Source organism: Rhinatrema bivittatum, chromosome 2, assembly GCF_901001135.1.
Source record: "Rhinatrema bivittatum chromosome 2, aRhiBiv1.1, whole genome shotgun sequence".
NCBI classification, from domain to species: domain Eukaryota; kingdom Metazoa; phylum Chordata; class Amphibia; order Gymnophiona; family Rhinatrematidae; genus Rhinatrema; species Rhinatrema bivittatum.
Genome location: NC_042616.1, coordinates 205,174,784 through 205,191,762, shown reverse-complemented (window position 1 = coordinate 205,191,762; position 16,979 = coordinate 205,174,784). Strand labels below are relative to the sequence as shown.

At 41.9% G+C, this 16,979-nt stretch overlaps 1 protein-coding gene across 1 annotated transcript in view; it reads right to left on the bottom strand.

Moving 5' to 3' along the window:
• Nucleotides 1-16,979, bottom strand: part of LOC115084330 (multidrug resistance protein 1A-like) — a 176,033-nt gene that overhangs the window by 142,781 nt on the left and 16,273 nt on the right. Inside the window, exons 5-6 of the mRNA XM_029589047.1 lie at nt 6,890-7,040; nt 1,529-1,598 (exon numbers count right to left, since the gene is read on the bottom strand). Of these exons, the coding sequence (XP_029444907.1) occupies nt 1,529-1,598; nt 6,890-7,040 (221 nt within the window). The remainder of the gene's footprint in view (nt 1-1,528; nt 1,599-6,889; nt 7,041-16,979) is intronic.

The following is a 16,979-nucleotide window of genomic DNA, read 5'->3' as shown; positions in this document are numbered from 1 at the left end:
CCAGGGACCAAATGCACAGCAAGCAGGGAAGGCTAGAGCATGGAGCCCAGGCGAGCTCGATGCCGAAGCCCTGAGGGAACTGTCAGGCAGGGTTATAAGGGACAGCCCAGAACATAGAGAGGAGAAGGGAGATGGACTGGGCCTGTCAGGAGATCCAGCTCTAGAGGGACCCCTGGTGGTGAGGCGGTTGCACAGCAGCCATAGCCGTAACATATGTCTCTTCAAAATAAAAACAAGAAAAACTAGAAAAATATTTAAATAATGTTTCAAATAAAGTTGGTTATTAACAGTATTTCACCAGAATTGATTTGTGGTATGTTTACAGCTAGCTAATTTTGAGGGATTATAATTGATACTAGCTGGTCCCTTTTTTTGCTATTCTTATATATTGGTTATTCTTAAGCCTGCACATATCCAGCCAGTTTTCAAACACAAGATATCCATGTTCATTGTCTTTGTCACATAAAAAGCCAAATCTTCAATGTATTTGAGTGCACATAAGTGGTGTTAATAAATGACATATCATGCATACTAGCAGCATGCCTATTTTAAAGTATACATTTTGGAAAATTAAGCATATTTACATAGTTTCCAACTACACCCCTGAAATGTACCCTAGCCTGCCTCTTTTCTACAGAGATAAAAATTATGGGCCGGATTTTAAAGGATTTACGCGTGTGGGGGGAGGGGGGGGGGTTACGCGCCCCAGAGGCAGGTGCCGCAGGTAAGACAAATGTCGGGGGGGGGGGGGGGTTAGGGGAAAGAAAGTTCCCTCACATGTACGCCCGCATGCCCCTTTTAAAATCTACCCCTGTGTGTTTACTTTTAGGGAAGCGAAAATCCATGTATGCAAAATTCAGTTGATCTATTTACAAAATTCCTTATCCAGACTTAGCCCTTGAAAAGATGTCCCCAAAATGCATTCATTCATGTAATATACCCAATTAGTTATATGTAAAACAGATTTTGAAATATTTGACAAACTAGCTCATAAATCACTTTTAAAGAATTGGAGCCACGTTGGGAAAACCTGCAGCGAATCCATTCTCAGTCTGGCATAGGATTTCCATGACTTTTCTCCAGAGATCTGCATTAAAGTCGAACCAAACTTTGGTTCTCAGAGAAACTGGTAGGTTTTTTTTTTCCCCCACTGGCTCAAACTGAGCTGAAAAAGAGCCTAATTCAAGATCAAACTGAATTTTTGCACATCTCACTCTAATATGTAATATGTCCAATAAACATGATTTTATTCTTGCTGATTATTAGTAAGAAGAGGAGAAGTTTGTATAACTTGTTCTCCTCATATGCAAACAATAAAAAAAAAAAAGCCCACCCTACATCTAATAATATACTACTCACGAACTAAGATTTTCACAAGCCTTTGTTCTCATGAAGTCAACTGAGAGAGACAATTGACGGAAAAAAAACAAGCTAAAAGCACAGCAAGAATGCCCCAAAGCTTTATGTCAACAAAAGGTAGGGTTCAACATATTCTGATAACAGAAAAAGACAAAAAGCAGTTATTTACCTTGTCATTTCTGCTTCTATGTCTATATGTAGATCTCTTACACATCCAAAACTAAAATTTGAGGCATTGACTGTAAAATAAAAAAAAGAAATAGTTATAAAGATGACATTGTAAATACCACTGATTTGTATTCTTCTTGTATGGTTTTGACTCAAACAAAAATAATAAGTCCCGTTTTAATAAATGTCTATCTTTCTGGGTGATAATATTTATCAAATAAATGATAGTGGAAACTACTTCATAGAATTGTTTTACTAATCACAATGCACAATTTTTCATACTCAGCTGAATAAGTTATTTTACTTATTTATAAATATTTGATATTCCTAATTTAGTCTCAAGTGGACAGGGTTACAATCCAAACTGCAATCAGGCAAATCGAAAACACTATACCCAAGGTTAGAGCATGCAATCACATGTGGCTAAATACAAGAAATCATCTAGGATCTTGTATAATGTCAGTTTTAAGTATGCTACTTATGTTTTATTCTTTGTGCTCAATACTCAGAGCCATTTCAATTTGTTAAGTTCTGACTTGGGGGTTATTTACTAAAGGTTTATTGCACGCGAAAAGGGCCTTTTCATGTGCGATAGGATTTAAATTAGCTGGAGGGAGGAGGAGTTGGGGCGGGGAGGGGAGGAGTGAGCTGCGGCACCACTGCCGGCGATAATGTAAGGAACATTATCGCTGGCAGTAGCGCGGTAAATAGCAACACCTTTTATGGTGGCACTATTCGTGTGAAACGGCTGCGGCCTTTCGCAGGCCCGCCCCCTTTTTCGCAGAATTCATCCTGCCCTTAGCTGGCAGTGTGGTGCCATTTGAATATTCAGGCTCAGTCAGCAGCTGCCACTTATCTGGCTAACATTATATCTGACTTTAAAAAGTTAGCCGACTGAGATCAGATTCATCATTTTGCTATAAATTTCATGAGAACAGCATCTGCAATAATAAAGGGGTGTGATTAGGGCAATTTTCCAGATACCTCCTATTTTGGGCTGGTGGAGAGCAACTCTTTATAAGGCTCTCATATAAGTAAACTATTTATACCTCTTCCTCCTTTCCCAAATAACTACTCAAATGCTTGTGCTTTCCTTCCCCCTTACCCTAAGGTATGTGCATTGCCCTCTTCCCCCACCATTTTTTTTTTATCTGTGTTCACTTCACATTGTACCCCGCTCTGAACGTAGGAAGGGTGAAAAATAAATCAGTTTTAAATAAAATAAGAGGGACAACTAGTAACTTGGAGTGAGGTTTTGGTGGTGGCCTTGGTTTTGGGGGGCAGTTTTATATGCACAGTCAGGAGTACAAACAGCACATTAGACATCAGTGAAGATTTTATGTGATTTGGAGTGATGAAAAGGTATAAAAAGATGAGATTTGTACAATGTATTTTCAGCCTTGCTTGATGTCTACTGTGCTGTTTGTACCTCTAACTGTGCATGTAAAAACTGTCCCCCACCCCCAAACCTAGGCCACCACCAAAACAGAATGGCCCCTCTTACAGTGGTATAAAAAGTTGACTAAATGTGTGCCCCCCAGAAGCTCTCTGTCCCTGCAACGAGATTTGTGATAAATATTGCAAATCCCAGTTCAGCCGTAACACACAGCTATCGCAGGCATACCGCTAGGAAAAAGATGTAGTTATTTCTGGTGTTAAATCATGCGATAGCATACGTAACCTTATTGCACGCAATGTTAAAACACCCTTCATTTTCATAAACTCCTCCCACTTGACTAATTTTTTTAGAATTGCATACGCATCTCATGATGCATTATCGCATGCATTATGGTGTTAGGGTCCTAACGCCCATGATAATGCCCTAACGCAATTTGATAAAAGACCCCGTAAGTACAGGGCAGGATGGAGAATTCCAGGGCAGAGCCACTCATTCAACTAACTTAACTGAATAAACCCCGATAAATTTAAACGGGAGTATTTGGCTTATTATAATTAGACTGATACATTTATCTGGGTAATTCTAAGATAGACAAGTATATTCAGTAGCATGGCTGCACCGCTGAATTTTTTGGCCAAGTTAGCTGGATAACTTTATTTGGCTCACTTATTCAGTCATATAGTAACTGAATTTTGGCCCTAGTGTTCATATGTAGTTTCTGTGTAGTGATCTGTAGAAGTTGGATTTATTCTGCTTTCTAAATAGGAGATATAACAGCAAATACTGGAAAACCAATATATCTGGTGTGTTGCCTTTTCATAGATCAGTTTTTGCTGTTTGAGTTCTGGGAGGTTTGGTATGGCAGGCTTGTCATATGACTTCTGAGTATATATTTTTGATGGATTTTGTATTACTTCACAAAGTGGCTGGTCATGCAAGGTGTGTGTGTCAAGTGTTACTGAGGAGACAAAATTTCAAGTTTTCTTTCATAGTCCGTATTCTTAATACAGGCCATCCAACCATTTCAGATTTATTTGTATTTAACTCATGCCTTTTCATTGGCAGCTCAAAGCAAGTTTACCTTCAGGCAGCTAACCCCTAAAATCGCAGATGACATTCATTAGATTCTGTGTCATGATTTCTGAAATAGATTTCATATATGTATGAAACATATTTTCAGCTATGGGTTGAGAACCAAGATTCAAATTCCACTTCTCCCACTGACACTCCGTGATCTTGAGCAAGTAACTTTACTCTCTATTACCTCAGGTACAAACTTAGGGGTATATTTACTAAGCCAAGGAATGGGAAAAATACCAATGGACTCTGGCCCAGATTTACTAAGGCTTTTCTCCCATTACATGCTTACTAAATGAGGTCCTCTGTTCTGAGATTGCCTCATAGTGTCTTTTGAGCCCGACTAGCATCATTTTTAAAATGGTGGCACTAATCCCGGAGCTCTAGGGCTATTGAGGTAAGGGACAGGGCAATCTTTACTTGGTACAAGGCATTAGGGATAACACTTTTTGACTTTAACATTTATTTTATACTTTGCCCACCACAAGGGGTGATGGGAGAGTGGGTCAGGGGTCCTCTCAACCTCTGGGGTTTTTATGTGACTGGGAGGGAATATTTGGGCCACATGGACCCTTTAGAGCCTTGGGGGCATCGGGATGTGTTTTACCATCATGATGCTCAAAGGGAAAAAAAAAAAAAAGTTAGCTACACCAGCCCTTAAAACAACAACAACATGGCATGCAAATTCTGTTGGTTTATTTGAATCAATTTACCAATAAAGAGCTGACCTGCATTCAGATGAGCTCATTACACTGGATTTGCTGGGGGGAGATAATGCACAGTATTTGAAATACTGTGCATTACCTCTGAATTAAGGTGTTTACCACCATGTACACCCCTCACACAGTTTAGTAAATGCTCCCCCCTAAGATTGTAAGCCATGTGAGGCAAGGGAATACCCACTGTATCTTACCTGGAGCCAGAAATGGATTCAGAATTCTGGCACCCTTTAGGCACTGTTGGTGCTGTCACCTCCTCTCACACCCCTTCCCCCTGCCCCCAACACCCTCCTGTTCCCTGAACACTGCCTGGGTGGGGACTCGGAACAAGGATTCAGGATCAAGTACTAGATTGAGCCTGCGATGCAACACGCCCTACACAGCCCACCCACGGGACTGGTCATGGACCATGCTTGAATGCAAAGGAGACTCCAGGAGCAGAAGTGGACTTTAGACTGGGACATGTCGAAGATTCTGTAGAGGCCTGCACGGGTGTGCGCCCTACACTGCCGCCCATGGCTGGTCAAAGACCACGCTGGAGCGGAGCAGGTTCTGGCAGAGTCTTGGTCATGGACGCACACCCGAGGACCACTCAGAGACCAATCTTGTGTGGTTGGCCTCACTGAGGCTGTGCAGGTCAGTGGGGGCCTGGCTTCCTGGTCTCAGCCCAGGCTCGGATATGTCTCGCCTGCTTCGGTACCACCTTAGAGTTCTTTGAGGTCGTGTCGTGGCCTAAGGGCATGCAATCCCCTTGGCAATGGGACCACTCTCCTAGCGCTCCCTAGCACCCAGTATGTAACAGCTTGTGGCAGAACTAGATTTCTAGATAATACTGTACAAGGAATATGACATTCTCAGTGACCGCACTCGAGGAGAGATCTCTCAAACTCACCGACTTGGTCTTAGCCTGCACATTATTTTTTTGTTGAACTTTAGTTAATAATGATTTCCCCCACCTGGAACCTCAGATGGTAATGTTCAAACAACTCCATGTCACTCCCTGTATGCACATATTTGACCGCACAGAGATCTACTACCTTATTGTAAAATCCGCATTTATATGAGGCACATGCAGGCATCGGACTACCCCCAACATATGTGGAAATACCCACAATGCATTGAAAGAGGACTTTTCCCTATTTGAAAACAAACAAACGTTTATATTTGACGTGTCACAAAATCACAACTTGTCATGCCCTGTTCATGCACAGAAGTCAGCACATTTTAACACGTGCACATAAGTGTAATCGCCAGTTTGCCAAAACCTCTACCAGCTCAACGAGTCCCTTTCCAGGTCATAGAGAGCCTCCTGGCTTTTCATTCTAAACTCCTCCCAGTTCACCCACTGAAACAGTAGTAAGAGCAGATGAGTCCGATGTCCATTGTGCAAAATAATTAGCAGATGTAACATAACACAAATAAGTTGACAAATGCACGCACATAAGTCTCTTATAAAATAGCACCTTGCGTGTGCACCTCCTAGCCCCATTCCAGAATGCCCCTAAACTATCCCCCTTTTATCACACAAATGTGTGGGTGGGGCCAAAAACATGCATGTACTTTTGCTATTTTTAAAATAAAATGTACACGAGTACAGGCTACTTGCATGCATACATGCTAATTTTGTGCACGTAAATGTTCTGAAAATTCAGCCCTCAGTGTTTACTTTTGCAACAAGGTCGCCTCTCCCCCATGCTCCTTTTCATCTGAAATGCAGAAGACCTGATAGGAAGCAGTGGGGCCAGGGGAGTAGGTGTTTCAGTGCTGCCAGAAACACAAATGAAGTAGGGTCAAGAACCTGTTTACAAGCCTCAGCTGACTAGGCAAAGCCCATCCACCTGAGCTATTGTCCTTTTCAACTGGCTTCTTCTTGACACCAACTGCAGCAAATGAAACTAAGTGAGGAACCATGTTATGCCAACCTTTCCGAAGCATCGGGAGCTGAACACTATTTTTTCAATTCTCTAAATTTGATGAAGCTCTTTTAAATCCCTTTGGTGTAAGGCATAAATTACACTAAGGACCTGATTCATCAGGATCTTTTCCTGTAGTCATAGAATGGGAGTAAAGTCTTAATGAATTATACCCCAAGTGCATCTTGCAGAATATTTCAAAATGTTTCAATTTACAATAAAAAGCAAACAAAAAAAAAACAAAAAAAACTTACATGACTGGTTTCCATTCACGCCACTTAGTACAAAGCTGTCTGTCATTTCACCAAAGACAATGATCATAAGTGGTAGTCCAACACCATTAGCAGCTGCACAGAGTAAGCCCATAATCATCAAAACTATGTCCAAACAATCAGCATAGGCAAACTGAAAAGACAAATACATCATAAAAATGAGGATAGCTAATTCTAATAAAGTATGAAGTTACTACACAGAAAACTGGGCACAGGATAACACATAAAAGGGATCAATTTTCACAAGATTGAAACTTGTGAGCAATAATACAAATCAAAGTTTTAACCTTAGCTTTCATTCACTCACCTCATGCTCAATTTGGTAATTACAGTTAGGTTTATTCTGCATATGTACTAAAGATTTATATAATTATTTACTTCTATTTTGGCAATGATTATTACATTATCATGTGCAATGACCCACTGGGGGTTCATTACTAGTAGTAGTGCCCTTCGTTTATCTCCTTTTAGCAAGGGACAGACAGGATAGTGGGATTGAGGAGAGGCACCACTGGTTACAACCCCTCCCTTTGAGGATGCTGGGATGGCCGTACCTCCGGACAGCTTTAAATAGCAGCCCTCTACCGAGAGACTGGAGGCAGTACCTTTGAGTTTGGAGTTAAGTGGCAGTACAGGAATGTTTTTCTGTATTGCATTTTTGGCCTGGTTAGAGAAGCCAGGCTAGCCCTGCCTGGGGGATGCTGAGCAAGGTTGGGAAGCTGCTCTATTAGATCACTAACTTGCTGGTTGGGTTTGCATCCAGGGTTATTTTGGGGGGGGGGGGGGGGGGTTTATATTTTCCATGGTAGGAAAGCCTTGAAAGATCCCTGGGAGTCACCTGGGAAGAGGACACAGGGAATCCTTTGCCTGTGGGGTCCTGTGAGGACAGAGAAATGGTAATAACCTGATGCAAGAACATTTTGGTGTTTTTGGACTCTGTTTTGGAGGGAAAGTGATTTTCGATTAGAAAAGCCAGGAGGAAGAGTTTTGCTGCTGCCTTCCTGCCAGAAGAGGAACATAAGAGCTGTATACTCCAGAGAGCATCCCTTCCATCATGGGATTCAAGAGAGGAATTGATTGAGAGAGAAAGAATGATACATGGGCTAACTGAGTAGTACCTATTTAAGACCTTTTGAGGACTCCCTTTTGGGGTCTTCATGCCTAGGGAGAGAGAAATTTTAGACTCTGTGCCCTGTACACAAGGAAACTAATTTGTTCAAAGCCTGGAGGGTGAGAGATTCCCTTGCCCTGATAAGAGACCCATGCACACACACAGAGGCAAGGACTGTGAACATTAAAGATTCTGTGGTGCTGAGACTTAACTGTTCCATACACTCATCTGATTTACACTGAGTAGAGTTTAATTTCAGACATTCAGATCTGGGTCTCTGGTGTTTTTATTGGCACTTGCAGCAGAAATGGAAATTTACATCTCCCAGGGAAAAAGTATTGCCAAGGCATCCCTGTCACTCCAGGCCCTGGAGAATATCCCCCCATCAAAGGACTCAGGCCCTAGAGAACAGAGACTTGTGTGAGAGCTAGCCAGTGAGATCCAGCCCCAGGAGTATAAAATACTTTTATGGCCCCCATCTGTGTTAGGTCAACATGATCCTAGTGGGGTTGGATGACAGGTAATTAACACCTTCATTTTGTACTGCATCTCAGTCTTGGCAAAGGGCCAAGAATTCTTAATTCATGGCTAAGACTTTAGACTTGGATCTTAGCCAAAAACAGACTGCGAAGCAGGATACTCTTTACAGATCAAAGGAAATGGGACCCATGATCAACAAAGGCTGCTATTTTGATGTGAGACTCTCTTGAAAATGTACTTTTAAATAAGTTGGACAATCAAAAAAAAAAATTAGCTAAATTTAGAAATTCATATAGCACGAGAATGGGAATCATGGCAGAATCTGTGGCCGTGCAAGATTTTTTTCATATATTTCTGGATTTTTTTTTATTTTTTGCATCACTCTTCCAGTTAGCTCCTAGCTGCTTCCCCCAGCCTTTCTTCTCTACCTCCCTTTCCCCAGGTTATCACATTTCTCTTATAAATATAGAAGGAGAAGAAGATTTCTATTTCCTAATAACTCATAGCCAGAATTTTGTACCCCTCTTACCAAGCTGAGTACGAGTGAGAGAATGATATACTTTTACAGTGTTCAGGTTGAAGGTATTGCATCATCTTCAATTTTGAAACACAATTTTGGTAGCTGTGACCTTTCATTAGCATGCGCACTAAAAAAGTTAACACCTGATCCAAGAGGACAGGAGTTAAAAATGTTTACTTTAATGAGTGCATGTTAAATAGCAGATGGAAGAAATCATACCATGCTATTTTCTATGCACAGACTAAAGCCTCATTCGCACGGAACATCCTTTTTAATTTACATGAAGGTACACAATAATGTCTTTGTGTTATTTTTAGTGTGCACTAAGTGGCCTTAGCATGCACACTATATTTTGTTACATAGGCCCTTTACACATTTATAATGGGATTTTGGAAATAAATTATTTTGAATATTTCAAGGATATGGGAGATGGAAATACCATGGATGACTTAAATATTTTTGCTGTGTGGGGCCCTCAGTGAGGTGGTCCAAAAAAAGCTAAGTTCTTAGCAAAATGCTCAATTATGTGTCAGGCTTCATTTCAGGGCCCCTCACGGGAATTTTGTTTTTTCCCCACATGGTTCGGGGCTTTTTTTTTTTTCCCCCAGGGGCCCCGATTTTCGGATTAGTGTGCACTAACTCAAAAATGATTTTTTTTTGAAATTTCGGAAAAAATTAAATAGTTTTTCAGTTCTCCCAAACCATTCCGAATTAGGCAATTTTGTTGACATTGCCTAATTTGTGAAAAATATGATTGCACATCCCTATAAAATATTGCTAGCTGGCTTTTGGATGATGGAATACTCCTCCAACTTGGGTCAATTGGATGCAGAAAGTATGGGATATCTCACACGGGATTTGAGAATACAACTAGACTGGTCTGAAGGTACTTGGGCTCTTTTTTTAATTTTATTGCATTATGACATGGCATATATTTTGGATAAAAAGGTGCAAGGAAGTGACTTTATTATGGAGAACCTTAAAATATCCAAATAGGTACCACATGAGTGAAGCTAATCTTTGCTGCTGTGTTCTTGTTCTGGGAAGCCTTAGGAGGCCTTGCATTCTGTTCTGGGAATGCTAGGAGAGCGGTCCCATCTTGAGGGGATTGTGTACCCTTGGGGCTCGGCATGACCCCAGAAGACTCCAGAGTAGCACCAAAGTAGGCGAGGCATGTCCAAGCATGGGTGAAGACTGAAGGTCTAACCCTCTACCGGACCTGCATGCTTCTGGAAGGCTAACAATGCAATGTTGGTTACTGAACAGTGCTCCGACCATTCCCAGCCCTTTCGGACCTGCCGCTAGGTATCAGCAAGAAGCAGCAGGCCGGACTGAAGACAAGGGCAGATGAAGGCCTTGTGACATAGAAGACTTTAGACAAGATGAGGAGCTTGGAAGGTTCATACAATAGCACTGTCTCTCAGGGAGCCCTACACAGCCCACCGACATGGGCAGACCCAATGGGCTGGTCACGGACCACTCTGTCCCACTGCACACCCTACACAACCTGGAGAGGCTGTTCATGAACCATGCAGAGAGCAGGACAAGTGCAGGAAGGGAATCCAGCTGAGACGAAATGCCAATGACGAGAACAAACGAGACGGATTAACCCCAGCAAGGTGTTATCTGGATAACCAGAGGAGCTGGAGGGTCAAGAGGGCTCGGAACAAGTGAAGGAGGAATGGAACCTCAGAACATCAGGAAGCCTGGACTAGGAACTTCGTAACATGAAGACATGGAACATCAGGAAGCAAAGACGACTCAGGAAATGGAGCTCCAACTAAGAGCAAGGAACGAAGATCTGACGGAGCACTGAAAGACAGGACCTCCAGGGATGAAGAACTCCAATGCAAGGCAACACAGGAGTGCTGAAGAAGCCCTTTTATAGGGCTAACAGGAAGACGCCCAGGAAGACGTCATCAGATGGGGCCTGGGGCATATCCGGTCGCGGGCCCTTTAAATCTTGTAGAGGCGCAGCCACATGCCTAGAGGCAGGCAGAAGCAAGGCAAGACTGTCAGCAGCATCTGTGCCATGAAGGATCGTTCAGGGGCAGCCCCAGGACAGGCCTCAACAAGGTGCTGGAGGCTCCATGCCACTTGTGACAGAAGGCAGGCTCGCGGCTCTCTGCCGCTAAGAAGGAACAAGTCAGTGGCAGTCCGGGCTGCGGCAGCCTCCAGGCCGCTTAATGGAAACAGCAGCGATCCCAGCTGCGGGACAAAGCAAAAGTCAAGCGGCGTGGCCTCAGCTGCTTCCCAGCCGCATTGGGGAACAAGCAGCACAGGAAGGTAAGAGGCCTGCTCGCGGGGGAACTCCACAGGAAGGAATCACAGCAGTTCTATATTATAAAATTTGAACATTTCTGGTAAAATAAAGGTTAAAATTATTTAAAAGAGAGAGATGGGGTTGATTCTTTTTCTTTTGTGGAGCCTATAAATATATATAGAAACTATTATAAGGTTGATTACTGAAAATATAGTTTTGCTTTCTTAGCTATTAAGTAAAAAGAATGATTTGAAGGGGGGGGGGGTCACATGATGCAGTAGATGTAAGTCCATGCTGCTCCGGGTGACTCTCCTACTTACCTTTTATTTTGATTTTTTGGGGACCCATACTGATTTCCAATTAATCCCAGAGCACATCAAGTGGCTCTAGGATTGATGAGTTGCTTTGTTGGTGGTGATGTCCACTAAACCAGTGTGAAATACCACCAAGAAAGTGAAGCACCAGGGCACAAAGATGGCAGAAGTGCATGGTGAGGAGCAACCGGACGGCCTCATGGAGCATATAATTTCTACTTTAACGAGGCCATAGTGCAAGTGGTTGAGAGAAAACTAGATCCGAAGCAGAAAGCCTGTGAGGGAGTCAGTTGGACTGTTAAATGATGGATGGGTTAAAGGGACACTTAAAGATAAGGCCATCGTGGAAAGATTAAATGATTTCTTTGCTTCGGTGTTTACTAAAGAGTATGTTGGGGAAATACCCATTCCAGAGAAGGTTTTCATGGGTAATGATTCAGATGGACTGAACCAAATCATGGTGAACCTAGAAGATGTGGTAGGCCTGATTGATAAACTGAAAAGTAGTAAATCACCTGGACCAAATGGTATATACCCAAGGGTTCTGAAGGAACTAAAAAATGAAATTTCAGACCTATTAGTAAAAATTTGTAACCTATCATTAAAATCATCCATTGTACCTGAAGACTGAACAATAGCTAATGTAACCCCAATATTTAAAAAGGGCTCCAGGGGTGATCTGGGAAACTACAGACCGGTTAGCCTGACTTCAGTGCCAGGAAAAATAGTGGAAATGTTCTAAGCATCAAAATCACAGAACATATAGAAAGACATGGTTTAATGGAACAAAGTCAGCATGGCTTTACCCAAGGCAAGTCTTGCCTCACAAAACTGCTTCACATTTTTGAAGGAGTTAATAAACATGTGGAGAAAGGTGAACCAGTAGATGTAGTGTACTTGGACTTTCAGAAGGCGTTTGACAAAGTTCCTCATGAGAGGCTTCTAGGAAAAGTAAAAAAAGTCATGGTATAGGTGGCGATAGCCTTTCGTGGATTACAAACTGGCTAAAAGACAGGAAACAGAGAGCAGGATTAAATGGACAATGTTCTCAGTGGAAGGGAGTGGGTAATGGAGTGCTTCAGGGATCTGTATTGGGACCCTTACTTTTCAATATATTTATAAATGATCTGGAAAGAAATAAGACGAGTGAGGTAATCAAATTTGAAGATGATACTAAATTGTTCAGAGTAGTTAAATCACAAGCAGATTGTAATAAATTGCAGGAAGACCTTGTGAGACTGGAAAATTGGGCATCCAAATGGCAGATTAAATTTAATGCGGATAAGTGCAAGGTGATGCATATAGGGAAAAATAACCCATGCTGTAGTTACACAATGTTAGGTTCCAAATTAGGTGCTACCACCCAAGAAAGATCTAGGCGTCATAATGGATAACACATTGACATAGTCGGTTCAGTATGCGGCAGTCAAAAAAGCAAACAGAAGGTTGGGAATTATTAGGAAGGGAATGGTGAATAAAACTGAAAATGTCAATGTTTCTGTATCGCTCCATGGTGAGACCCCCACCTTGAATACTGTGTACAATTCTGGTCGCCGCATCTCAAAAAAGATATAATTGCAATGGAGAAGGTATAGAGAAGGGTGACCAAAATGATAAGGGGAATGGAATAGCTCACCTATGAGGAAAGACTAAAGAGGTTAGGACTTTTCAGCTTAGAGAAGAGAGACGGCTAAGGGGGGATATGATAGAGATGTTGAAAATCATGAGAGGTCCAGAACGGGTAGATGCGAATTGGTTATTTAGTCTTTCAGATAATAGAAAGACTAGGGGGCACTCCATGAAGTTAGCATGTGGCACATTTAAAACTAATCGGAGAAAGTTCTTCTTCACTCAATACACAATTAAACTCTGGAATTTGTTGCCAGAAGATGTGGTTTGTGCAGTTAGTATAGCTGTGTTTAAAAAAGGATTGGATAAGTTCTTGGAGGAGAAGTCCATTACCTGCTATTAAGTTGACTTAGAAAATAGCCACTGCTATTACTAGCAGCAATAGCATGGAATAGACTTATTTTTGGGTATTTGCCAGGTTCTTATGGCCTGGATTGGCCACAGTTGGAAATAGGATGCTGGGCTTGATGGACCCTTAGTCTGACCCAGTATGGCATGTTCTTAAATTGGATACCTTAACAGCTCGAATTCAAATGATTCAAGACTCCCTGGAGGCGTTTAACAGTAGAATGGACCCAGCAGAGGCACGGATGTGCTATATTGAAGTAGTAAATACACTGCAGATAAAAGTTACAAAGTTGGAAAAAGCTATGGCAGAGAAAACAGATAAACTAGAGGATGTAGAAAACAGATCTAGATGAAATACCATTTGTCTAGTTGGCCTCCCGTAATCATTACAAGAAATGGATTTGTGTTTGACACTTGAGTCTTGGCTACCAGGAATGCTGGGGCTGCTGGATATGTAAGGACCTTATGCAAGTAAAGAGGGCTCACAGATTGGGGCAATGACAAGACAACCTGCTGTAGCCAAAAGTGGTGATAGCTCGCATTCTGAACTTTGCGCATAAGGCAGAACCTCTATGATAATTTAATAAACGGTGAACCCTGGAGTTTCAAGGCAATAAAGTTTTGTTGTTTTAGGTCTTTTTGGCAGCAGTCACAGCAAAGAGGAGAGAATTTGCCATCATGTGCACTGCATTGGTAAATAAGCAAATCAAATTTACATTAGATTATCCAGCAAAATGAAAATTTGGCATGATGGGAAAATAGTCCTGTTTGAATCTGTGCAAGCAGCACAGTTTTTTGTGGATGCAGTGCCTACATGATCGATGCCTGCTACTTCAGATAATATTTACTGAGCAGCATGTGCCAGGTGTGGAGGGGATTGCGACAGCACCTAAGATTGTCATGTGACTTTTCTCTATGGCTGCCTACTTGTGGGAACTCTGATTTTATTTCTGGAATAGATTCCAGGTGTTTCACGATTTAAAGCAAAGGGGTATTGTTACTCTTTTTGTGTTGATCCTCAATGGGGTACCATACACAGCTTTGAGGTATGTTAGGCATCACTAGGTTTCCAACATGATTTTCTGGCTTATAAACAACTATGGAGCTATATAAAAATTCGGTATTGCCTGTCACGGGGATGCATTTTACTTCTAACACTTTTCATCAGTTATATATTTACCGTACAAAACGCTATAAATTGTCCCATAAGAACATAAGAAAATGCCATACTGGGTCAGACCAAGGGTCCATCAAGCCCCGCATCCTGTTTCCAACTGTGGCCAATCCAGGCCATAAGAACCTGGCAAGTACCCAAAAACTAAGTCTATTCCATGTTACCATTGCTAGTAATAGCGGTGGTTATTTTCTAAGTCAACTTAATTAATAGCAGGTAATGGACTTCTCCAATCCTTTTTTTTTTTTTAAACACAGCTACACTAACTGCATTAACCACATTCTCTGGCAACAAATTCGAGTTTAATTGTGTGTTGAGTGAAAAAGAACTTTCTCCAATTAGTTTTAAATGTGCCACATGCTAACTTCATGGAGTGCCCTAGGGATGTGCAGACCAAAAGTTTATGTTCATAAGTCCATAAGTCGAAAGGGGAGGTCAATTTCAGTCAATATGGACATATGGAGAATTCCATAAGTTGAGTCTATGTCCATACGTGCAAGTAAAAATTTAAACCCCTCACCCTCCTTAATCCCCACCCCCCCCCCCCCCAAGACATACCAAAACTCCCTGGTGGTCCAGCGGGGAGTCAGGACGCCATTTCTGAACTCCTTTGCGAGAAGCACGTGACGTCGGCGTCACGTCGGAGTGACGCGGTGTCACGTGATTCCCCGCGCGTTCGCTCCGGGACCCTCGTTGCACCCAAAAGGAACTTTTGGCCAGCTTGGGGGGGACCCAAGCTGGCCAAAAGTTTATTTAGGATCAACAATCGCGATTTCCAACGTATTCAACATAGCTATGTTGAATAAGTTGGAAATCTGATCGTTTTCGCCTCATCACTTTAAGTTAAAAAAAAAAAAAGTTGCGTTTTACATTTAAGTTCAAAACGAATGCACACCCCTAGAGTGCCCCCTAGTCTATTATCTAAAAGAGTAAATAACTGATTCACATTAACCTGTTCTAGATCTTTCATGATTTTAAACACCTCTATCATATCCCCCCTCAGCTGTCTCTTCTCCAAGCTGAAAAGTCCTAACTTCTTTAGTCTTTCCTCATAGGGGAGCAGTTCCATTCCCCCTTATTTTGGTCACCCTTCTCTATACCTTCTCCATTGCAATTATATCTTTTTTGAGATGCGACCAGAATTCGGATGGTTTTCTATGTAATGTGCAGCATAGATTTTCTCCTTTTTTATTCACCTGATTGATAGTTATATACTTATTCTGGTGGGCAGGTCCATATTAGTTGGATGCGTAAGAGCATGTTACTGTTATTTGGGAAGATGTAAGGAGAGGGGCGGGAAGGATGGGAAATACTGTTTATAAACTTACAGACTTTGTCTGGTGATTGTGATTAATAGAAAGACTTGGGCATGCTATGTACTGTTGATCAGTATAATATGATTCTTGTGACAATAAAGACATTTACACAAAGGAAAGAATGATTTCAGTAATGGTTTAGTATTTTTTCTTTATGATGAGAACTCAATATAATGTTTAAAACAAAAAAAAGTTTGCAAATTCAGTTCATATACACAGTGTAAGCATATGGATAAAAATCTTTAAACTGCATATACTTAGAATGGGAAAGGTTTATTTTTCATTTTGTTTCTGTTTCATATTTTTGGTAAAGGGTTTTCATTTTGTTTAAAGAATCATTTTGGTTTAGTGCACTAAAGCCAAAACCCATACCACCAGTTTTTTTTAAAACGCTCTTCGCGTGCTTGCATATCTCCCAGGCCCCCTCAGCTTATCCCCTATACTAGGGTCCAAAGGGGCAAAGAATGAGTCCCATTTGCCCCTGCCCCATTTAATGCCACACAACAGGGCCTTCCCCAGTTCCCTCCCAGTCTGCTCCTCTACCTACCCGACCCCTAAACTAACTCCAACTAATCAAAATGTTGGGGTTTTTTTTACACTTACTTTGCCTCAGCAACTGAAGTAAGTTGTATGCTGGCCGGCTGCCGGTGCGCGCTTCCCTGGGACAAGGCCTAATGACTTCTGTACCAGTCAGGTCCCGCCCCAGGACACCCAGATCTCACTCCCCCCACCCGAACCACCCCTTTCACCAAGCCCAGCACTTCTGCACATATAGCGCGAGATCCGCGCGTGGCCAGGTGGTTTTTAAAATGCGCATGGACCGGCCACATGCATATCCCACATGGGCTTTTTAAATTTAGGGCTATTACAAACAAGTAAAACCAGAAAAAGCATCAGTGTAAGAACATTCCACCCCA